This window comes from Elephas maximus, chromosome 3 (assembly GCF_024166365.1).
Source record: "Elephas maximus indicus isolate mEleMax1 chromosome 3, mEleMax1 primary haplotype, whole genome shotgun sequence".
Taxonomy (NCBI): Eukaryota; Metazoa; Chordata; class Mammalia; order Proboscidea; family Elephantidae; genus Elephas; species Elephas maximus.
Window position 1 is genome coordinate 215,130,529 of NC_064821.1, and position 24,599 is coordinate 215,155,127.

Here is a 24,599-nt window from a genome sequence, read left to right on the forward strand (position 1 = left end):
AGTTGACCGTTGCCTTCTTTCATACTAAAGCTCATTTTAAAATACAGATGAATAAGGACTTAGGCTAAACCATGAACCCAGATATGAACCTGGTTAATTTACTGAACCTCAAACCTAACTTCGTTTTTTAAAACTAAACTGCTACCTTCTTTAAAAAGAAAAAAATAGACATAACTAATGAAGCACACCACCCACTGCAGTCAATTCCAACTCATAGTGACCCATAGGGTTTCCAAAGCTGTAAATCTTTACAGAAGCAGTCTGCCACATCTTTCTCCTGCAGAGCCGCTGGTGGTTTCGAACCACTGACCTTTCTGTTAGCAGTTGAGCACTTTAACCACTGTGCCACCAGGGCCCCTGGAAGGAAACACACTAGCAGGAACCAAAATCATGTTTTCTGAAGTGGGTGAAGTAGCACTGCAAAATATTCCTAAAACTGAACTTTTATTAAACTAAAGTGTCGTTGATATTCTCTGCCTGCCGCCGTCTACTTCAGAACTAACTCGGTGGTCTCCTTGGGAAGGGGTGGTCTTTGCTGATCCAGCGCCCACGGATTCCTGACCAAGCTGCCCACCTCTGCCACTGTTGTGTAGAAGAGGCTAAACTTCCATATGAACTCATGAAACCATGTGTCTGTCTTTCAGGTTCAGTATTTCTTCAAGATCTTGGATAATTAGCAGTGTAGAAAGCAAAGAAGTCACAACTTGGGACTTGCAGACACGAGACAGTCACACACATGAGAAATGTGTTCATTCTTTTATTGTCCATTGTTTTAACCTGACTGAATACAAGATCAACAAGAGCGCTGTACTCCTGGCAAATATTACATATGTTAGAACATGGATTTTGCACTTTCGACAACATTTAACACCAGTCTACGGGGTACTGCATTGCTTTTTATAAAGTTCAAAATAAAGATTTATTTTCAAACAAGTGACTTTGGTTTATTTCATACATTACACTTTTTCTTGCAGAAAAAAAATAAAATTGTACAACTGCATAAATATAAAATTCTTCCACCATGAAAATGGTTAAAACATTCATAAAGACAGCACCAACATGTGATGCCTCCAGAGAAAAGAAAAGAAAAGAAATGCACAAAGCAAGTTAACCAGCCCAGCGACGGGCCGGGCCAGGTCTCCCGCAGCTTCAGAAGGTACTGGAGGACAGGGAAGAGACGCAAGACAGCATTCAGTGCAGGCTCAACACAGCCCACCACCTTGTGTGTTTTTCTGCAGTGTCACTTAAAATTAAAAGGGCAGTTCCCCCATGACAGCCCACCCCCCAGCCCCAGGAAAAAAGTAAGACCTAACACCACAGGAAAAAGACTATGGAGTGTGTTAAAAATGCTCATTGATGGCCATTATCTTTGAAAGAGCCAAACTAAAAAAAGAAAAATACAGTTACCATGCCAGTTTTATTCCCGTTGAATATTTACACCTTGGACAGCAAACCTTGCTCACATCAAGTAGAAAACAGATACGATAAAACATGGCTTGAAGAATGACCGGAGTATGCACCTATAGTACTGTACACTAAATCAAATACACAAGGCGGCAATACTTAGGGGCCAGAAACACTGCTCACTACACGTCAGTTAGGGAATCATAATTTACAGTAAAAATGGGCACGTCCCAAGGCTCAATTTCTTCTTTTGTCATTTACAGTAGAATAAATATGTTGTTGCTATTGCTAGACTTTAAATTTACATTCTAACCTATTAAATGCAGAAAGCTAGTGTAAAGCATAGAGATAAGTGTAGGTCCCATACGTATGACAGTTTGTTCAAGACTAGTAGGTTTTTTGTTTTTGTATCTTTTTTTAACTTTTTAAATGGCTAATGGGAAAGATTTGTGCTTGTGATCAGCTCTTAACTTCAATTTTCACGTCAAAGCGTCCCTGAAAACGGTCTTTCTCACTGTACCCGATGTTCTCCCCATAGGCCTTACACTCTATGCGAATTTCAGTGTCCACAGTGAGGTTGGTGAACTGCACGGCTAGCAGGGGCTGCAGGTACTTGGGCTGCAGGAGTTTGCCATAGTAGGGATAATACTGCAGAGGAAAACCAGGGTAGCCGCCTAGTCCAAAGTACTCCACATTTCCAATTTTTTCCTTATCTTCATCTCGCTAAAAAGCAGAGTGAAATGGATTTCAGTTGCTGACGTCATAGTTCACTACTTGCACTCACATACAAATACAAACATGACTCTCAACCCCACAGAGCACAGCTTGCAAACTACAGGGAACATACAGTCATCCTCGGACAGGCGTAGCTCAGACCTCTTCCAGAAGCAGGGGAACATTAACTACCAGAACACACGGAAGTGGTATCTGACATGAGCGGAAATATGCTCAGTGTATGTAACCCAGAGCAGTCTTGAGAAATGGTCCTAAAAGGAGGCTGTTCTCATCATACAAATGGGTAAACTGAGGCAAGTGCCAACTAAACATTCCTCTAAGCCACACACCCTCTAGGAACAGGGCCAATGTTCCGTGTCAGTTTTATTTTTTGTTCCTAGGTCTTGGTCCCCCATTGCCGACCCCATTGCCACTGAGTCAGTTCCAACTCACAGCAACCCTATAGGGCAGAGTAGAACTGCCCCATAGGGTTTCCAAGGAGCAGCTGGTGGATTTGAACTGCTGACCTTTTGGTTAGGAGCCAAGCTCTTAACCAGTGTGCCACCAGGGCTAGTAGATATTTCCAGTGATATTTTCTCCAAAGGTTTAACTATTTGCCTCTCATTTTCTTGTATCCATTTCCTTTCTTGATGTCGGCACGAAATAGGACTGGCTGGAGTGATCCTTTCTTCTGTCATCTCTCTCTACACAATCCATCAGGGACCAGGTTTTTAAATCTAAAAGGGGGTAGGGTGCTGATGCTACCCTAATCTTTGAATTTTTCTTAAAGAAGAGCCAAAACCACAAATTTTTGTGTGAAATTGTCAATTTAAAATAATCTTGGCCCCAATTTTTAACACACGGGGTAGGCCAAAGAAGCACTTCTGTGAGCTAGTTTACCTCTCAGTTGTATAAACCAATAGTTTCAATTGATTAAAATCAGATGTTTCAGTTTCTTGCTTCAGTGGAGAAACTTTTATGGACAGAAGAGCATGTCTGACATGAGTTTATTTTTACTGCATATTTCTGTCCTTTAAGAAATCTCTGTAGTGTAGCTACAACTCCACTAACACCTGGAAGCACTGTTTCCTATATTCACATTTGCCTCCCATTTACAATCTTCCCTGTTCTCCCCTCCTCCCATGCCCCCTTCCTGCCCACTTCAGTAACCCTAAATGTCTTCTTACCTTGCCAGTACACTGAACAGGCAGGACATAAGGACTATACTTCATCATTGGGTAAGCTTCCATTGAGTCATTCTTGGGAGGCTAAAAATAAAAGCCACATTGGTCAGTACGTAAGTACATTTATTTATTTCTAGATTATAAATCTGTAGAATGAAAAATAAAACCAGTTTGTAGCCCAAACAAGTACACATTGGTCACAGAATCAACTGACACACCCCTTCAGGATAGCAGAATGAATGACTCCCTTTCACCAATCTAGGGACGGTGACATTTATGATTTCCATGAAATGAAAGTAAGTGTCCAAGTGTCGTGACCACTACAATTATGCTACATTGCAGTACTAAATGGAACTTACAATGGTAACCCATTATAAGCTTTACTCAAGGACACCGAAAAACGAGGAGGTAACCCAGAAACAATACTCACTGATTAATAATAATTGGATGAGAAAGTTGACTGGCATTTGTTTTTATAAAACTTGGGCTTTCCTTCTGATTTAGAAAATACTGGAATCATTATTCACTGTCCTTGAGCAGAAAATGTGACCCAGCTGGAGTTGGGCTCACAAGGGCTGACAGGGACACATCAACTGGACCCTGAGGTATGGAGACAATAGCTAGGATAATCTCAGAAAATATCTTTTAGGGAAATAAATCATCAAAGGGAACACAAAAGACTTTCCACTTATCTTTTTCTGTTAGCATTTAGCGAATGGAGAATTTATTGGACCAATGAAGACCCTCCTGACTATACTGAAAACGGTACCAATCAATGATTATTAAGATAGACAATTCAAAATGTAGGAGCTACTCTGTGGAAAGGTGAAACTTTGAATGGTTTTGCCCATTTGTAATGTTAATATATACTTATGATCCTGTAACGTTCAAGTTGGACTCGGGCAGCCGTGGCTGTGGCAGCGTGCTTGTCCGTGTTCCCGCTCTCGCCTATTCTGTAATATTCCTCGGACTCGGGCAGCCGTGGCTGTGGCAGCGTGCTTGTCCGTGTTCCCGCTCTCGCCTATTCTGTAATATTCCTCGGACTCGGGCAGCCGTGGCTGTGGCAGCGTGCTTGTCCGTGTTCCCGCTCTCGCCTATTCTGTAATATTCCTCGGACTCGGGCAGCCGTGGCTGTGGCAGCGTGCTTGTCCGTGTTCCCGCTCTCGCCTATTCTGTAATATTCCTCGGACTCGGGCAGCCGTGGCTGTGGCAGCGTGCTTGTCCATTTTCCTACTTTAGTCTGTTCTGTAATATTTCCTTGGACTTGGTCAGACGTTAGTTCTGACAGCATGCTTGTCTGCTACCAACTTTTGCCTTTTTGAGTATAGGCCAAATAAAACTTTCTTTTTGCTTTACTAAAAACTTTGTGATGTTTTTTCGCTACAATACTCCTGAGCCATGAATAAATGATGCCATCCTTTTCTCTCAAGCCAAGGCAGGCTTTTTTTTTGTTTGTTTTTTGAAGATCCAGAAGAGTGCTGCCACTGAAGGAGAGCTTCCAGTTCTGACAGGATGTAAAACAGGTAAAAGAGGCATTGCCCTAAATGAAGGGTGTGGCAAGGGACAAACCCAACTGAAGAGACCCACAGAGTACGGTTTGAAAATTACTGCTTTAGTCAAGTACATGGAGCCTCTTCTCCTAGATCCCTAGCTTGAAACCACCTCGGAAGTGTGAAAAACATACCACCGAAGACAGCCACTTGCTTGCTCACATCAGAGAGGCCCGCGAGTCCTGACGCGAGATGTAACTGACACAGAGCCTATTCAAAGCCAGATGAAGTGGACAGCTCTCTACGTCAGTAACCAACTGATACTTTGGCACTATGCTTTGTTTTGCAGTATAAGAGAATGTGCAGATTTGATTCTTTTGGAACTTTCTGCCAGCAACATATTTATCTTTAAAAATATCAAAAGAAAATATTTTTTTATTAAAAAAGAAAAAAAGTTGCCAGAATCTCTCCTCAGACAGTGAGGAACTAACTAAGCACATAAAGTAAGATGGCAGAGCACTATAAACTCTGACAGTGACAAAGTGTTGGGAATTGGGCTGGATGAGGAATTAGAAAGTGGCAATAAATAACCAACAGAGACCAAAAAAAGAAAGAACTGGGGAAAAAAGAGTAGCTGAATTCATCACAAGGGAAAATGGCTATAGGTGTGGGGACAGATATGAACCACGGCAGGCTGAACACCTCTGTGAGCACATCAAATATCACGGAAAGCCTACGAAGAGGAACGTCAAAAGTGAGGGATTCAGAGAGCGGAGATTAGGATCAGTTTTTGGCTACGCCACGCCAATTCCCTCTCATTGCTAAATCATCATTTTATTATTAATGCAAAGCTGATTAATCTCGGTGAAGTGCTCCCTACCAATGGGAATACCAAATACAAGTATGACAGAATGGCTCTCATAATTTTCCTCTCATCATGTCCTAATCTACATGGACAGAAGGTTAAAATCCTGCTGAAAGGTACACTGATTTCACCAGGAGACCCATCAAGCCAGCCAGGGACCATCCAGCCACCCGTCTGTTTTTGTCTCTGGTGGCAGGAAAGGAACTTTGACACATCCTTCAGGTAACAAGCAAGGAATATTTTTCTAAAACTTAGTATCTCTACATTAGTTTTCTTTTGAAAATATTCACGGGTGACAAGCGTTGAATGAATAGCATTTCATAGAAAATTAGTGAACAAAAGAGCCAGATTTCAGAAGGGAAGAAGTGAGTTTGTTCACATAACATTTCCTCATTATCAGGTGCGATAATACCCAAAGCCAACAGTATGATCATCAAAGTTCAACTTCTGATTTTACAGTACTTCATCTAAAACGTGAATAGCTCATTGAAACTTTATGATTTAAACTACTACTTGCCTTAGGTTTGAAGCCCAGAACTCGGTTGAGCTTGATAATGATACACGGTTTGCCCTCTTTGTAGCCAAAAGACTCATCATTTATTCCTGAGCAATTTCCCAGCCACTCCAGCCTGAACCTGCAGACTTTGCGCTCCCCACGCTCGTTGTTATATTCGCCTCGTTCTTTGATGTCGCTGGGCACGTCTGAAAAATGCAAACACCGGGTTTACATTGTACCAGCAATTTCCTTGGCACCACTGGAAGAAGGCTAAGAGCTGTCTTCCTTGTGACTATGGCCTATTTTAAGACAGTGCTGTTCTGTGCTCAATGCGTCGTCTGAATTAAGCAGGGATTTCGAACAAGTCATCTCTAGTCTCTTCACTGACGTTAAAACGGTATTTTACCAAGAGCAGTTTTCCCTTCCTTTGGTTAAAAAAAAAAAAAAAAAAATTTTTTTTTTTTGGTAAGTGATCCCACACCACACTCCACAGCACTTGACGGTCAGCATGTTGCTATTTCCCTTCCTTTAAATAATGGATCACTCAGCTAGTTAGAAGACAGAAAACTGGATCCCTGTTCATGAGTAGCCGCATTTATACAGGTCAACACCAGCTCAGCTCAGCAACAGTGACATAATTAAAACACACATTAAAAGGATTGTCATTAATTTTCAGAATTGGACATTTTTTGGTCAGAATTTATCTGGAGCTGTGTCCCTAGCTGCCATGTTAGACAATAAGGAGAAAGAGAAACAATTGTTTTTTTCTTTTAACCACCACTCAGATTTTATTTGTTGATTTGAGTTTCTTCTGCCTTTTAAAGGTCTGAATTCTTATAAGCATTTATGCAACTGAAAAATCTCAGTGCAGCATTTTTGCGTTATGCCTCGTACCAAGCCAGAGAAACAATCAGTGAATGTAGGCTTTAAAGGAAATTGATGCAAACGCCATAATCTGTGTATGTTGTAAGTTCACAAATTAACTGATTTCCCTTCAAATGGTAAAGTACTCAATTTAATCCATTACCTATGATGTGATTAACCCTGGTTACCAAACAGACCTTTGAATTCCGCAAAGTAAGATGAAACCTCATTTAAATTCCAATGAAAGAAATTCAGTGAAATATTTCTTTTTTTTTCCCAAAATATCTTAAAAATGACAACTGCATATTATGACCAAGCAATAGTCTACCACATAAATAACAAGATGGTAATGCCTGAATCGAGTCAGAATACCACCTAGTAACTCAGGGAAATACCTTTTTTTTGGTAGGTATGAGAACATGGGCTGGGTAACTCACACTGCAGGTAACAAGGAGATTCTGTGTTCATGTCAATGACTTAATGCAGCTAAGAGCCACTCTTTACCCTTCCTCAGTCGCTTCCGCATCTGAAATGCGCAGCTGCCTAATACACGTTTCGTTATCTAAACGAGGCAGGGTCTATAACGTGTGCCCTGACTGACATCACTGTGGTTACAGCTGATTTACACTAAAGGGTCATCCTTAGGGGAAAAGACCCTTCTGTAGACAGAATTTGGGCAGAGGGTATAAGTGAACCCAAACTGTAACTGTGGTCTCTGGGTTTGCGTAGTAAAAAGCAACGGTGTCTGCTTTTAAAGCAAGACACATTTCAAATGCAGTTAATAATAATATACTTGAGGCTACATTGTTTCCTTCATTGCATATAAGCCACAGGAGTCCTTACTTAGAAAACAGAAAGTGTCTTCCCAATATGGCCAGAATTCAATCTTTCCATTACTCCAGGAGTATCTCTCAATCATTAAAAAACAAATAAAAAGGGGATACAAGAATTAAAGGAAAAGAAAACCAATCACAAATATCTACAATGAGTCCACTTACTGCCACAGTCTTCAAATATCATTTCGTCCTTCTGGGCCGAATCTTTGTACTTCTCCAGGAACCTGACTATGTTCAGCACGTACGCCTCGTAGCTCTTGGGGTCCAAGGGTCGAAAGGAAATTTCAGTCTTTTGGATCTGAGGAAGCTGTGTTAACCCTAGAGCAGGCAGAGAGTTAGGAAGGCAGAGAAAATCATTAGTGGGAAGTCAGTCAACCCGGACAATTCAGAAGCTCACTCTCCACACGCAAAACTCACCTGTGCTGTTCGCACCTGCTTAAAAGAACGGGTGAGATCCTCGCTTCCCTCGGGAAATCACGCTGGCACTTGGATTAAATACCTAAGTACTGATGACTACGCCTTAATATTTTATTTGTACAGCAACACTTCGTGATAGGCATTGCCTCCATTTTACGGATGAAAACAGTCTGCACAGAAAGGGTAAGTGCCTGGCCCAGGGTCCCAGAGCAAATGGTGGAACCAGAATTACAATCCAGGAGTGCAGTACGCCCACGTACACACCCGAAAACATACACCGCTAGCCAGCTTTCTGGGCCGCTGGTCTTCCCCCACCCCCGCTCCCCAGCTGCATGTGAGCCTCGAGCAGCAGACTTGAGTGCCCCTTCTAATGAAGGAGTTCCATGGCCATTGCAAACGAGAGACTCACCGGGACTCACGGAGACATTCCTTTCATACCCTGGTGGGTGATTTGACCCAAGCTGCGGGATCTGAGACACGTGTGCAGTTACCACTCCTGCTTTCCAACCCACGAGTTTTAAGTGGCTGTTCTGAGCACGTCAGGTACCACCTAGGCCAGAACTAAATGGATGTCTGCTTTGGGATGAGATTCTTTAATTTTCAAAAGCCTCCACCATCGCAAGACTTCTAGATGGCTATTTGAAGAACACCACACAGCACACCATGGCTAGAGAGTCTGTCAGACTTACATCCAGTCTGGGGTTGCCTGACAACATTTCAGATAAACAAATGTTTAAGTATGTCCCAAATATTGCATGGGGCATACATTTAATACATGTAGTAAGTGTTCCTGCTCATCTAAAATACAAACAGAAGCTGCCCAGTTAATCTGTATTTGCTAAAATTGGCTCATCAGCACAATCCTTAATTGATGACTCCACCTTGGCCTCCCTCTACCACCCCAGAGGCTAGCAAAGCCCCTCCATGACCTTCATGGAGGGGATCTGTTAAACATGCCGCCTCAAAGGCTCCACCCAGACCTACCAAATCATGACCTCTAAGGATGGGCCTCAGTAAGATGCTTAACAACAAGCCCCCAAAAATGCCCAAGCACCATGTTTGAGAACCACAACTCTAGGGAACTGGAATCTGAGTGGCAACAGCAATGCAGACGTGAAGACAACACAATTAAGGTGGAAGTGAGGAAGCGGGGCCTGAGAACCAGGCTTCCCTGGGGGCCAGACTAAATGGCTGTCTTGTTTGGTTTTAGTGGTTGAGGATGGCTCTGAAGTTCAGGAGTTAGACAGTGACAGGGACCAACTCAGAGGGCTGTTCAGGGCAGCTTCTCCAAGTCACACCTTTATTTTGAACTGAAGATTTTTCATGAGCAAATTCTACTTCCGCTTAGATTCATTTCCATCACTGCTGACGGCTTTTTCCCCCCTGAATTCCTCAGGTTCCACATCAGCCTTTTAAAAATGGTTCTTAATGTCACTCCTAAATCTGTGTGTCATGGACAACCCTCCACCTAGCTCCAGACTGCCTGCCTCAGACACTCACCACTCCTAGAGGACGGGAGGACGGAAATGAAGACACGCCAAGTGAGCAGAAGCTCCCTACGACATTCCATGCCTGAGGTAGCAATGGAAAATAGGGCTTCCCTCTAAAAAGGGAAGGCTGGCTAGACAGAGGACAGTCATTCCTGGTTTGAGTTGTAAGCGAGGCATTTAAGTCAAGCTGGTTTGCCTGGACCTGAGGGAGGTGCGCACACAGGTCTAAAGGCCTCCCAACAGATCATTCTTAACAGAACTCAGGAGGACAACGTATTTTCCTAGAATAATCCTCAGGTCAAGAGGAAATGGAGCCTTGAAGGATCTTTCCAACCTGAAGGGCCACCGGAAGAAACTGCAGAGGCAGCCAGAGTTCAGAAGCAAATTCCCTTTGAATTGGGCAGGATGTTAAGGTGCAGGGCAGAAATGCACTGAGAAGAGGCCTGGGAAGCAGGAGGCAGGCGAGTGCTGGATCAGCAGATGAGGGAAGAGAGCAAGGCGGTCAGCTGCTGGAAGCCACGGGGAGGTTCCACCTAACTTCCAGGAAAGTGGAGAAGGTGAGAAGAACTGCTGCCATCTGGCTGACTGGACGACAACGTGATGACTAAAAACCTTGCAAGCTGTGGCCAATCAGCAGGATGGGTGATACAGCAAAAACAAAATGCAAACGAGCCTGGAATGAGATCTGGCGTCTCACTCACTGACTTTACATTTACAGTTATCAGACTAATGGAAAGAAGAAATGGGAAGCAATGGGATTGAATTCGGCAACTTAATTGAGTCCTCACACAAATTCCTCAAATACGGCACTCTCCAAGGGCCACACAAGTCCCCCCTGCTGACGAGGGTCTTCGTTAGCCTTTTCACACTCGACTCGACACTCTCAGCTTGCCCTTCTCCACAGTGCCCACTCCTTCGTGTTAAAATTATAACTTTGGACAAGGCTAAGCTTTGTTTGCAGTGGTAACTCCCAGGGGCCAAAGACAGCAGAACACCCAATCGCTGGCCTGTGCTTTCAAATTCTATTCCAGGAAACACATCTACCCTTTTGCCTCTGGAGTCTTCTGAACTTCAATGGACACCAACCATGCTGAGCTCCATACAGCTTTACTCTGATATGCCCATTGCCTTAAACTACTTATTTAATAAAGCTATCTAAAAGGATGGAATAATTTAGATGTGTGAAATAAAATTTATATTTTATACAACTATAGGGTCGTTATGAGTCGGAATCAACTCGACAGCACTGGGTTTTTTTTTTTTTATAACTTTTTAAACCAATTAAATTTAGTATTTGTTTTTTAATAAGTATGCCAACTTAAGACTTGCAGTTAAAAAAAAAAAACCTTTGGTTTCACACTTGCTTTTTAGAGATACATTTGTGTTTCCTAAGTCCCATATCTCTTGAGAAACAAGGAGAAAACTCAAATCGTTGGCTTTAGTAGATATTCATAGCAAGAGGAGGAAAGGGGAAGAGAAAAAGAAGCTTTTCACTAGGAAAGACCTGTTCCGTTTCCAAGTAGGTATATATTGTACCAAGTCTTCAATTCCTTAATCTACTTGTGGGTTTGAAGTATTTAAACTAGAGGGCAGCAATTTTAACCTTGTAACAGTCACTCATCTGAATCCCAAAGTGCAGCTGCTTGTACCTGTCATGTAACACATCTGATGAGCCATCAGACCAAGCACTGTAAATAGGCACCATGTTCCATGGAGCCCTCCAGGAGCATGACCAGATGACTGGGAAGGGCATGGGGGCAGAGCGCCTGTAAATGGAGCCACGCACCCAGCGCATGCACACCACATGCCTCCACATCCCATGAAGCTGACAATTGCCAATTGTAAAAAATTGGGGGAGTATGATATTCACGCATACCCATTCACGTATGTCTACTTAGGTTTTTTTTTCCCCTTGAAGTATCACTCTGTAAAACCTAAGACATCTCTGGGTTCTGTTTATTTTTGCATCTACAGGATTAGTATCAATTCACATAACAAAACACAAGAAGGGTACAGGAAAAAAGGTGCTTCAGTGCTGTGCTTTCTGGAAGCTGTTGCCCTTGACTCACCTGATTCAAAAGCCCAGCCCTTGACTCAGATGCTGGGATGAGCAAGGAGTCAGTGCCCGTCCTTACCGCCTTCAGGTCACATCTACACCCTCCCAGATACCTGAGAACCTGCCCCTTGGAAAAGGCTTTGAAAGACAGGTGAGCTGGTCTTTCTCTGAGCCATGTGGGTGTCTGAGAGGCCTCGTGTACAGGGGCTTCCCGCCTGTCTACACTGGATGCCTGCGCTCTGGCTGAAGGCCGCTGTTTCATTTACGGAGCCACCCTGAGTCACTTTCCCTGTAGTTGCGTATTCTTTCCCTGGTGGGCAGAGGAAGAGTTTATCTATCTCTAAAAGAACGTATCATTTCACAGGGACTTCTCTTTGACATTTTGTAGAGTTCATAATTGTGCTTGTTCCCCATACAATTAAAAAAAAGGTACCATCTTTAAAAGGGAAATTATAAACAAATAGCCACATCCTTGCACTCGTCATTATGCGTGTTTGTTCAAGGCCAAACTGAAGAACAGATACACATAAATGTAATTGACCTGTCTAGGTACAAAACCTAAACATTTGCTCAGAGATGAATATCCAGAAATAAGACACTACATTATACAGGATGTTTGTTGAGGTCTCTTCATGCATCTACGTGGGAAAAGGAATACTTTTCTGTTTGGAGGCCACTGGATAACACATCCCTATTCCCTTTCATCTCCCAGCTTTCTCTCTAGTCTCGTGTCAGATGGACTCACACGTCACGAGATGACTAGAATGAGAGCCCTGGGCAACCACAGATGTCAGGCAGCCCAAGTCCATCTTATTATACAACAGTAGAGTCCCTGAGGCTGATGCCCTTTCCACCATCCCCCATGACAGACTCCCGGGGGGAGTCAGCGGTGTCTTGAGTGAAGCTTCAGCCATCCAGCTTTTTTCTTTCCACCATTACTCCCACTGACTGGTTACCTAGTCCTAGTTATCAGATACCTCTGCATATCTGGAATGAGTACATAAACTAAGATTCTTTTTCCTGTGCTTCGAGGACATTTTTAAACTATTCATTAGGCTACCAGCAGTCCCAAGAGACAAGTCAGCAGTTGTGTCCTAGTCTTTAGAAATAAAAAATAGCACCATGGATAGGTGAGTTGTTGAAGCCAAACAGGGCATAGCCAGGAATAAGAACATGGGAGCTCTCCACCCCAAGTCCTTTACCAAACCACGTAGCTGGGCAGTAACTTCTGGAAATCCTAACCGCCACCTCTGCTAGCTCATCCACAGCCCCAAACTCTCAAAATGGGTTGGAAGGATCCACCTGTAGGTGGGAGGAGAATAAAGTAAGAGGCAGTCAGGACTATTGTTTTGTTTTTATTGTGCTTTATGTGAAAGTGTATATAGCTCAAGTTAGTTTCTCATACAAAAATTTACACATTGTTATGTGACTCTAGTTGCTCTCTCTATAATGTGACAGCACGCTCCTCCTTTCCACCCCAATTTCCCATGTCCATTCAATCAGCTCCTGTCCCTTTCTGCCTTCTCATCTCGCCTCCGGACAGGAACTGCCCATTTAGTCTCAACTATCTACTTGAACTAAGAAGCATACTCCTCACAAGTATCACTTTATGTCGTATCGTTGTCTGAAGAGTTGGCATTAGGAATGGTTTTAGTTCTGGGTTAACAGAGAGTCCGGGGTCCGTATCTTCCAGGGTTCCTCCAGTCTGTCAGACCATAAGTCTGGTCTTTTTCCGTGAATTTGAGTTCTGTATCCCACTTTTCTCCTGCTCCATCAGGGACTCTGTTATGTCCCCTGTCAGAGTGATCATTGGTGGTAGCCGGGCACCATCTAGTTCTTCTGGTCTCAGGCTGATAGAGTCTCTGGTTTATGTGGCCCTTTCTGTCTCTTGGGCTAATATTTTCCTGTGTCTCTGATGTTCTTCATTCTCCTTTGTTCCAGGTAGGGGTGGGACCAATGAATGCATCTTAGATGGCTGTTCGCTAGCTTTTTAAGACCCCAGACACCACTCACCAAAGTGGGATGCAGAGCATTTTCTTAATAAACCTTGTTAAGCCCATTGACCCAGATGTCCCCTGAAACCATGGTTCCCAGATCCCCGCCCCTGCTACTCTGTGACTTGAAGTGTTTGGTTGTATTCAGGAAACTTCCTAGCTTTTGGTTTAGTCCAGTTTTGTTGACTTTCACTGTATTGTGTATCGTCCTTCCCTTCACCTAATTCTTGTCTACCATCTAGTGAACTCCCCTCTCCTTCCCTCCACACCCTTGTAACCATCAAAGAATGTTTTCTTCTGTGTTTAAACCTTTTCTTGAGTTCTTATAATAATGGTTTCATACAATATGTCCTTTTGCGACTAATTTCACTCAGCATAATGCCTTCCAGATTCACCCACGTTATGAGATGTCTCACGGATTCATCACTGTTCTTTATCGATGTGTCGTATTCCATTGTGTGAATATACCATAATTTATTTATCCATTCATCCACTGATGGGCACCTAGATTGCTTCCATCTTTTTGCTATTGTAAACAGTGCTGCAATGGACATGGGTGTGCATATATCTGTTCTTGTAAAGGTTCTTATTTCTCTAGGACATGTTCCAAGGCGTGGTACTGCTGGATCGTATGGTAGTTCTATTTCTAGCTTTTTAAGGAAACACCAAATCGATTTCCAAAGTGGTTGTACCATTTTACCTTCCCACCAGCAGTGTGTAAGTGTCCCAGTCTCTCCACAGCCTAGGGAGCATCTTTATATGCATCAACTCAGCTGCTGGATTACAAATCTACGGATTCCACTTGGAAATAGCAGAAAATCACCTTATCAGCACCTTGAAAAGCAGTTCCTCCTTAGTATGTTTATTATTGTTAGCTACTGTTGAGCCCATTCCCACTCATGGTGACCATATGTGCAGACTGGAACTGCTCCGTAGGGTTTTCAAGGCTGTAGCCTTTCGGAAGCCGATCACCAACCAGGCTTGTCTTCTCAGACACCTCTGGGTGGGTTCGAATCACCATCTTTTCAGTTAATAGTTGAGCACTTAACCATTGCTAAATGTTTTTAATTTCCCCCTCCGAAATTTGAGTGAAATGTGACATAGTTTGAAAAAATAAGCTGTTTGTAAAATTGATATAAGGATTCTCAAGCACTTTCCTTAATCAGGTTGGGATATGAATTGCAATGGCTTGTAAGCTAATGAATTTCAAGACAAGATACTTCCCCCCTTTCACGATCAAGCTGAGACTGAGGCTGCTGGTCGTGCAGCCTGGTCTGTGACCTTACCGCACCCTCCCCTCCTGCCCTGACTTTGGTCTCCAACAGGCATTATGGCAAGAATAGGACCCTTTTAAAATGAGTTCTGACAGCACTGAGCCATCTTTAAAGCAGAACAAAAAGTCATCCACAATCTCAAGAGGAAGAACAGGAGTGTACATTCATACCTGTGTAGTAGGAAGTAAGTCAGTGGGGAATCTAGCCTGGACCCACCTGTTGACACACAGTGACCTTCACATCATCCCACTGTTGCTAAATGGGCCACGGGGGGTGAGGGCAGCAGCAGGTGTGAGGAGACCAGACTTTTCCATGACACCACCAGGCAAGCAGCAAGAGTCAAAGGGGCAGGGCCTGGGAAGCCGGCATGTGCACGTGTGCAGTTCTCCTCAGCCCTCCCCAGCAGAGCTGCCCGCAGCGCCTCTCAGCTCCCACAGCAGGAGAAGACATGACCGCCGACCACTTCTGCAGGCCTTTAACGGGAGACTCCGGTGGCACAAAGCTCGGCAGGGGCTAACCCAACAGGACTATTTTAAAGAGAAGAGACTATAGAGCCGATACAATGTCATCTACGGTTACTACTCTCAAACCTGTTCCATGAAAGCTAAGGGTCTATCGGCTCTGTGAAAATTCCAGTGTACGAAACACTCCTGCCATGCCCCACAGCTCACAGCCCGCAGCCAGCAAAGACGAATCCTGTGCCCAGAGAAGAAAGCTCTGCCACTAGAAGGGCAGAGTGGCTCTCAGCTGGTCTTTGTTTAGTGCCATTAGTGTTGCACTATAAAGCAGTACTCACTTCATACATATTTACCATCTCATTTAACACTCACGGTATTATTCCCACCTACAGATGAGAAAACAGACTTAGTGAGGCTGGGTAGTGTGTAGAGTGATAGAGATTGTGTCTAAATCCCAAGTCCCGAATCTGCTTTTTCAGGGTAAATTTATCGTGAGGCTCTATGTCTTAGGAACTCAGGGGCTGCTCTGATATTTAGGCAAGGCAATATGAAATTGCTAATTATCAACCACTTTGACCTTTTTTTTTTTTTTTTGACCTACAAAAATAGCAATGTATCATGTGGCTCAGCTAACGTTTCAGCTGGGGCTCTAGCCCTGCGCCTTTCCACATAGCATTCCCACCCCCACGGCAACAACGGTTGTTGAGAACATCAGACTCACTAGCAGCCACAAGGCTCGAGGGCAAGAAAACGCCCACTTTACCCATTTCTCTTTAATTTCACTTGCATTTTGTGGTTTAGTCCTTTCTCTGGGGCTTTCAGGTCTAGCCTATCAGCTTATGCAATATTCTAGGTATACAGACCCAACCGCACTGCATATCTGGCCACATTCATACATGTTGTTTAGGAGATCTAATTACCAAATGTTCCCGTGTGTAAAGGGCAGTCAAAACCCAGTCTGGCCAGATCTGTATCCAGGCCACAGAGTAGCATTAGTAACTCCTTCTGTGCGAGTCTTTCACGCTTGCTAGTCTCGTCTGACTTAAATGTATGACTTCCCCTCTCTTAAACAGTCATGAGAACAGAGGCTTGAGGTACTAAAGCTGAAACCTGTCAGTGTTCTTCCACACATCTATCCAGTCTAGATGCTCAAGGAACAGTCATTACCACCTGTGAAAAATACAAATTCTTAAGATTTGCTCCAAAAGATGTCAAGAGAAGAGGGTCCAGTTAGGGGGGCCTCAGAGACTAGAGGGCTGTGTCTGTTCACAGGTGCCTCTGCAGAAGTTCCTGGAGATCTGCTTCCGAAAAAGCGGCCACTGAAAGCCCTGCGGAGCGCAGAGTTCTACTCTGACACACAGGATAGCAGCTGTCTGTCTGTCCTTCCGTCCATCCATCCAGCGCTTCAGGGGCAGCCCAACAGCCACACTCCTCGGCCCACGTCCTCTCTGAGTGAATGTAACCATCACTTTCAAACAAATGTCCTTCCTCTTAGTAAAGGCACAAAGAACCCCAGGCAAGGTGGCTGGGTGGGGGAAATGAAGACAAGACAGAAATCATAAAGAGCCCAGACGGGGAAGATGGAGGGCTCAGGAAGTACTCTTCCTGTGACTCAGACCAAAGGACAGGAATGCATATTTCCAAGATGAGCCCCCAGCATTCCTCTGGAGATGTGAGTGTTTGTCAGGCCAGTCCAACTGCTGCCAGGGCACTAAATATAGGTGCAAAGAACTTGTCTTTCGGCAATGGACTGAAGAAAGGCAAGGAAAGAGAGCCATTGAGGGGCTGAGCACCTCAGCCAGGGGATTTCACGGGCAAGGTCACTGGCAAGTCCTTATTTAAAAGACCCAGTATGCTGGCTATTTATTTTTTAAAAAGAACATGAAGAAAACTGTCCATTTTAATAAAGGCTGAGACCCCAAAGTTTATGCAGTCAGGACTTTTTTTTTTAATCTAGGAAGTTAAGGAAATGTTTGATTTTGTGGTCATTTTTGGCTGCAGGTATAAGAATTGTTGTAAAATAGCACCATGATTAAAGAATAGCTTGTAATAACAACAACAACAAAAAAGGCTACACAAATTTAAATAGCAGAAGAGGGAGTGAGCAGACGCACTGTCTCTGTGGTCACACAAGCCAGCAGACTGTGCTCATTCATGGTTCCAGTTTCTACAAGCACATCAGGATGCCTTTCACTTCCACAAACCCACTTCTTTTGGGAAATGATCGCTGAAAACGGGATTTTTAAGCAGGTTTGTCATTTTATATACTTACGCATTTTCTTCTTCCACTTCCAAAATTCCTGGGATCTAAACTAAACTATCTGGAAACATTCAGGGTCTTCCTCTTACAGCAGAGCACTACTTGACTTGGGGCTAAAAGACAGCATTTGCCACCCCCGTGTTTTGAACAACTTTCTCCTGTGAGTCTCTCCCACCCCATGAAAAGAGGAGTGACGTGTCTGTGACAGGCAGCAGTACTTGATCCAGGCTGCTCAGTGCTATGCAGACGGCCTCAAGAATGTCCCCTAAATACAGCTGTTACTAAACCGTTGCCCAGGGAAAGTGGAGAGGGGACAAATCATTGACACATTCCAGCAGGAGCCTCAAGGTCACTTGTACTGTGAGAACCCGGAAGTTATATGACACTTCCTCTTTCCCTAAGTCCTCTGGACAATGAATTTTAGAAGACCCAGAGAGTAAAATCATGTGTGCTGTTGCTCCCAACTTTTCCTGTCAGCTCCAGGCCCACCAGCAGCAGGCCTTCCCTGGGGTTTAGTGACAGGTGTGGACACACACAGCTGTGAGCACAGTGCAGGCCACTCCACCCAAAAGTCACAGCAGGGGACTCATGGCATTTTACAGTATTCTCTGACAACCTTTTTGTTAACCTAGTTTTCCAAAGCTAAAGTAGACAGTTCATTCAATGCCAAGCAGGTGCAGAAAGTAGGTAAATAAGACTCCTATTAAACAAACGGATATAAACACTGAGAAGGAAATGAGTGACTTCATTCAAGGTCAAACTGAAAATCAATAGCGCGGGAGAACCAAACCCTGAGGCCCTAGCTCCTTTCCTGGTGAGCAGTCGGCCATTTCAGAGCTTCTCATCACCCATAAAAATAAGTCAGCCTTTTATAAGAGGGGAAGCCCTGGTGGCGTACTGGTTAAGAGCTACGGCTGCTAAGGTCAGCAGTTTGAATCCACCAGGCACTCTTTGGAAACTCTATGGGGCAGTTCTTACTCTGTCCTATAGGATCGCTATGAGTTGGAATCGACTTGACAGCAAAGGGTTTGGTTTTCTTGTTTTTGTTTTCTTACAAGAGGAGCCACAGTGGATTTTTTTACAGGATTTCTCTGAGTCACATTTCCTTTACAAAAGTGAAAACTGTGTGTTAACGCTGGAAAGGCCCTTCCATGACCCACCCCCACTGCCCCGAGGAGACTGAGCCCTCCCCAGAGGGGGTTTGCTGGCAGTCACACAGCTGGTGACAGCAGACTGGGCCAAGGACCAGGGCCCTTACCCCTCCTTCTAGAGCTGTCAGAAGATGTCTGCAGCCCCAGGTACGAGATCTAGCTGCTAGAGCGGGGAGTTCCCACTTTCTCCTCAGGGCTCATTTCAATCTAAATCACACAACAGTTTTCAAAAGACATCTTCTCCACCAAGAAAGAAATGCCCATTTTACCTCTGGAAGAACTGAACTTATTTGGGTTCATTTTACCTGGTGGGGCCACTCGGTCCTGATAGGTGGGCCTGAAGTCACTGATGGTGAGCAGCATCACCTGGATGGTTCCAATGAAGATGCCAGCCAAGCAGCCATAGAATATTACGTAGAAGAGAAGGATCTTAACTGCAAGGAGAACAGAGACAGGGGCTGTGATGCCGTCACGTGCTCAGAATGAAAAGCCTGGGCGGCCCAGAGTGAGCGACTTCCTGGCTTCCCCTCCAACCTGCTTTTCCCACAGCTTCCTTCTCCAACACTGATCAAGAGGGTGCGACTCAGTCCTGGCGACAGTGGGGTAGGCACCTGGTTTGGGGGGGAGGGACAGGTCTCCATCATAGTGTCTGTCGGGGGAGGTACAGGCAAGACGGATGTTCACCTAGAATTAAAATTCTTCATAGGAGACAAATAGTTGTATTCCCTAAATTAAAAATCACATTCAAGGAGCTCACTAATAAAATCTAGAGCAGTTTTTGGGTGCTTACACAACACATTTCAAATATGATGACACGTTCCCTCAGAGACATATATTTTCCTTGCTTGCTTATCCCTTGACATTTAAATACGACAATCCAGGCTCTGGTGCTTCTCCAAACACTCAAATGCCGGCGAGTTTTCAGGCTGTGAAAGGGCAACGAGTGCCGAGAAACCGAGGTGCTCTCACCCCACCTGCGATGTGGGCTGTCGACTAAGCACAGACTTTTCCCTCAGAGAACAGGATGAGGGGAAGAAGAAATCCTATAGTAAAAATGGCAGCTAATTGTGGAATCTGAGTAATGACTGGCTGGATTCCCCCACAGGTAATGAAACAGAGGCAGAAAGCTGCAAAAGTAAAACAAAAACTCCAACAAAACACCCAGCACACAGACTGGAGTGAGGCTATCAGTTACTGGTTTACAAGGATTATCTCCCCGGTGAGCCGCACAGTAACGGGCCGTACTAGGCATCGCCGTGCAGGCTGGTGCCAGCCAAACAACTCCGCTCGCTGTGCAGGCACAAGTGGGAGCCAGTGATCCGCAAGGTTGAGCTAGAAACAGGACTGCACATGGAGCCCTGCGTCACTCCTAAAAAGCTCCAGACCTCCAACATCAAATCGCCGGGTCCGTGGGGAAAGCCACAGGACGACTGTGTTACCGAAAGGTGTGCATGTCATAGGAGTCAGGGCAGGTACGCAATTGCGGGATTAGCCATACTGCCTTCCCCATAGGTTTAAACAACCCAACTCTCCTATCAGCCAATACATAGTTCTGGGGAAATCATGTTATAAGAGCTGTTTAAACAAGTAAAGCACACATAAAACTATATCAAATTGCTTAGTCATATCCTTTTCCTCCTCTATCAAAAGAAAAGAATAAGAAAAAAGCCAAAGAAACCAAAGATAAGGAAGGATGAAAAGGCTGTATAACCCCGAACCACAGCTACCCAACTCAGTTCCTCCCTCCTAGCAGAACAAGGGTTAAGTGCTGCATTCTGCACCCTGCTGCCTGTGATGTCAGGAGAACTGGGTATTTTTCCAGGGGATGTTCTCAGAGGTGTGGGAGTTGGTTTAACCGTCAGCAAGGGCGCTATTACAGCCTGGGTTCATGTTTCCTTCCTTTTTCATGTTGCCCCTAACTCACCTGAGGGCACTGAGCTTAACCACGTTTACCCCTTCTACAAAATGTAGCATTTTTGTTTTCATCCCCTGGACTCTGGATACCTTACTCTAACCACGTAAGAAGGTACATAATCAAGGCTACAATGTAAAATGCAAACAGAGAAACAGGTCATGGTGCGAGCACAAGGATCAGCCTCGAACACGTAGCCTCCTCTGCTCAGAGACACTAGTGAGCAACGTCTCCCCGGTTACTGCTGTGAGGTCACCTGAAGGAGGAGCAGGTGGGGCTGGCAGGGGCTGTGCAGTGGGTGCTCTGAGCCACAGGGCGCCAGGCACCTTGGGGGACACCCTTTGGCAGATTTTTCTTTTTTAAGCAATTTTTCTTTTTTAGTTAAAAAAAATAGTGCCCTTCAAAGGGTCATGGGCAGATGAAGAAACTAGCACCTGGGCCCAGTTGTAAACATCAAAAACCCCACCAATGCCTGTATTAACTTAGTATAAAGGTGGGTGGCTCCAGTGACTTGTGTGCTATGACCCCTCCAGCAGATAACAAGCATGTCTCCTGCCTCCATCTTGGTGAAAATCGACCTAGAAGCAAAACGGAGCCAAGGGCATCCTGCCCTGGTCCCAAGGGCACCCACGTTGGGCCCCGTGCTTTCTAGAAAAGGTGTATTTTCTCCATAAATCAGTTAACCCCTTGTCATGGAGTCAATTCTGACTTACAGTGACCCTATAGGACAGAGTAGAACCGCCCCATAGGGTTTCCAAGGAGCGGCTGGTAGATTCGAACTACCAACCTTTTGGTTAGCAGCTGAACTCTTAACCACTGCTCCACCAGGGCTCCATTTTCTCCATGTGAGTAGCAATTGCTGCAGCTTTCTCTGCCCGAGAGAGGCTCTGGCATTTCTCACATTGCCAGAGGGAACAGACATATTGGCGCAGAACAAAAATTGAATTTTCAGCCCAGCACCTGCATCTTGGAAAATGGCAGTGACGATGAGACAAGACAAGCACACCCTCGTCCTGGTGTCTAAGCGCATACATCAGTTTTATCAATACCCTGCTGGATGTGGTATCAAGACACTCTCTCACATGGAGGTGCTGCCCTGTTCATGTCAGCCTAAAGAAGGCATTCTATACTTCCTTACTCTCTAAAGTTAATGTTGTTCTAAAAAGCATGGAATTGGAATAAGGAAAGGAAGCTATTTTAAGAGGTAAACACTAGAGGGCAAATTTCACAAGGGGTCTGGCGTAAATGCAGCCCATGCCCCCAGTGGCACTGCTGGGGTCAGACCAGCAGGGAGGGAAGGCCCGACAAAGAAATGTGCCTGATCCGCAGTGCACCTCCCAGGCCTTGCTCAAGTTACAGGGAGTTGCTAGGAGATGGCCTTGACAGGAGCCGTCCATCCTATCCAGTTTTGCTTTAACCAGGCAGTTCTGTAGGCTTTCCCCTCAACATTGAGAAAACACACACAGCTTATCTTTGTGCCTGAGGAACTATGGCAACAATTCCATTGAAGAATATAGTCTCCCCAAAATAAAATAAAGCTAAAAGCCATTGCCTTCAAGATCTACATTTCTGGTGGCTCTGGGAAGCCCATGCCTCCCAGTAACACCTTGGAATAAGGCCTCACCTTGACTAACCTTGAAGTGTGATGCAGTATTAACCCTTTACTTTTCAGTCAAGACTCACAAGCTGCATTTTTTTTTCTTATAAAAAAATATATATATATATATATTCTAGCTTCTTTCTTCCATTTCAAAATGTCAGCTAAGCACCCTTTTCCCTGACTCATTCTGCCGGTTCCCAGACCTTCCCAGCCAGGAAGACTGTAGCAGCCCCTACGCAGGGCTCCCTGTGGCTAGTGGTGGTGCTAGTGGAGATGACAGCGATGGTGGTGATGATACGGGGGGGGGGGGGCAGTGATGCAGTGGGGGGAGCTTCCTCCTTTCTTCCGCAGTCACGCTCTTACAGATTGCCTACAACTCTGCCCTTCAAAATGACCTTTTCCAAATGAACATGCCACTCTTTCCAGTGCAGGCGGTGGAAAACAAGTAAGGTACCTCGTTTTCAACGGGAAAAAACGTCCGTCCAGCCAAGCAACAGGCTGCACCCAAGGCTGCACAGAATCCCGTAAAATGAGCTGCTTCTGCCTTTGTGGCATTTATGTCTTAGACTAACCCTCCACGATAATCAACCCAAGCTACTGCCTGTGTAGACGTGGAAAACCACCAAACTTTGTCATGTCTGGGGGCCGGGGCTCAGAAACGGTGTCCTGACGTGGAGCTTCCACGGCAATTTCTGGCTGTGGTGCCGCCTGCAGAGGTCACCAGGGGAGACTGGCCATCGCTATGAAATACTGCAGTGTGGATGGATTCCTGCCCCCTCCTCGCCCTCTTCTGGAGTACATATGTAGACTAGAAGATGCTACACACACAAGCCCGCCTACATCAGATCCGATTACCGCACGAGTTTCTCTCACACCCCAAGCCCCATTTTTTAAGCTTAGGGGCATGACTACAGGGCGAGATAATACCTGGTCTCCCAGAGCCTGACCATTCCCAGGAGGGAAGGGCTCAAAGGACGCTCGACAGAATGAACCGCACATTACTAAAACAAGACCGGTACAGTATCTTTGACCTTCTGCCTGGCGTGCTCCGGCCCCATCCTGGGGGCTCTGCATTCCTCACGGGATAACCAGCCGAGGCCGGCGCGACCCACGCAGCCCCGCCGGCGCGACGGCTGCGGAGCGGCCCGCAGACCCTGCGCAAGGATGGCTGCGCCGCCCGAGAGAGCAAGGCGCGGGGGTGAGGGCTGCGGACCCCGCACTTACACCAACTGCCGCCGGTCCTGCCCAAAAACTCCTTCTTCTCCGAGTTCCAGATGAATTTCTTCCAGCTCCCCTCCTCCTTGGCTTTTCCCCGGGCCATGGTGGCGGGTCAGCAGCTGCCACGGGGGCTGAGGGTGGGTGGCTGCGGCGAGCGTCCGCGCGTCCTCTCCGGCGGCCGGTCGCGTCCCCGGCCCGGCTCTCCCAGGCTGTGCCGGCCGCTGCGGCTGCGGCTGGTGGAGTGCGAGACGCGCGGCGGAGGCGCCGAGGCAGCGGCGGAGGCGGGGAGCGGCGGGGGCGGAGGGAGGGACGGCGCGGCTGGGCGGTTCCGAGCCCGCACCGATTGGTGGGCGCACGGCCGCTCGCCCGGCTCTCTTTGGTGCGCCACGCGCTCCTCACGCTCTGGGGGCTCGGGGGCTCCGCGAACCCGCAGCTGCGGCTCCCGCTGCCCCTAGGGACGCGTGCTCGGCCTCCGCCTCCTGTGACCTCTGCGGTGAGAGGCCGGAGGCAGGAGAAGGAGGGAAGGACGGACTGAGCGGCCGCAGGCCCGCCACGCGCGCCCGCCGCGAGCCGAGGACTAGGCTGAGGACGCACGCCTTGCCTTTACTATATACCGCGCCGCGGCGGCCCGGGGCCCCGCCCGCCAGCGGCCCGGATGGCCAATCGCCGCCGCGGGGGGCGGGGCCGAGGCCCGAAGGGCGGGCGCGGGGCCGGCACAAAGGGCCGCCGGGGGGGGGGCGGTGGACGGGGGCGCGGGGGCCGGCGAGGAGCGCGCACCGGCCCGCGCGCCCCCGCCCCGCCGCCGGCGCCGACCGCCGCTTCCGCGCTGCCGGGCCTGCAGCCGAGTCGCCTAGGGCCCGCTCTGGCACAGCGGCCCGCCGCGCGGACGCCGGGGACCCGGGGCGCCTGTCCTGGT

The 24,599-nt window shown here is 46.3% G+C and overlaps 2 protein-coding genes across 9 annotated transcripts in view; one reads left to right on the forward strand and one right to left on the reverse strand.

Annotated features, from left to right (window-relative positions):
• NME7 (NME/NM23 family member 7) overlaps positions 1-24,599 on the forward strand; it is a 498,467-nt gene that overhangs the window by 347,566 nt on the left and 126,302 nt on the right. Inside the window, exon 13 of one of the 8 annotated variants that reach the window (XM_049881295.1) lies at positions 645-1,279. The exons of the other annotated variants lie outside the window; for them this stretch is intronic. Coding sequence (XP_049737252.1) covers positions 645-677 — 33 coding nt within the window. The 3' untranslated portion in view covers positions 678-1,279. Of the gene's footprint in view, positions 1-644; positions 1,280-24,599 lie in introns of those variants that run through there. 8 annotated transcript variants of the gene reach the window in all.
• Positions 1,304-24,258, reverse strand: ATP1B1 (ATPase Na+/K+ transporting subunit beta 1). The gene is made up of 6 exons (XM_049881311.1): positions 23,690-24,258; positions 19,259-19,387; positions 8,016-8,171; positions 6,175-6,359; positions 3,306-3,386; positions 1,304-2,127 (listed from the first exon to the last, which is right to left on the reverse strand). The coding sequence occupies exons 1-6, from the start codon at positions 23,784-23,786 to the stop codon at positions 1,864-1,866; spliced, it is 912 nt and encodes a 303-aa protein (XP_049737268.1). The 5' UTR covers positions 23,787-24,258; the 3' UTR covers positions 1,304-1,863.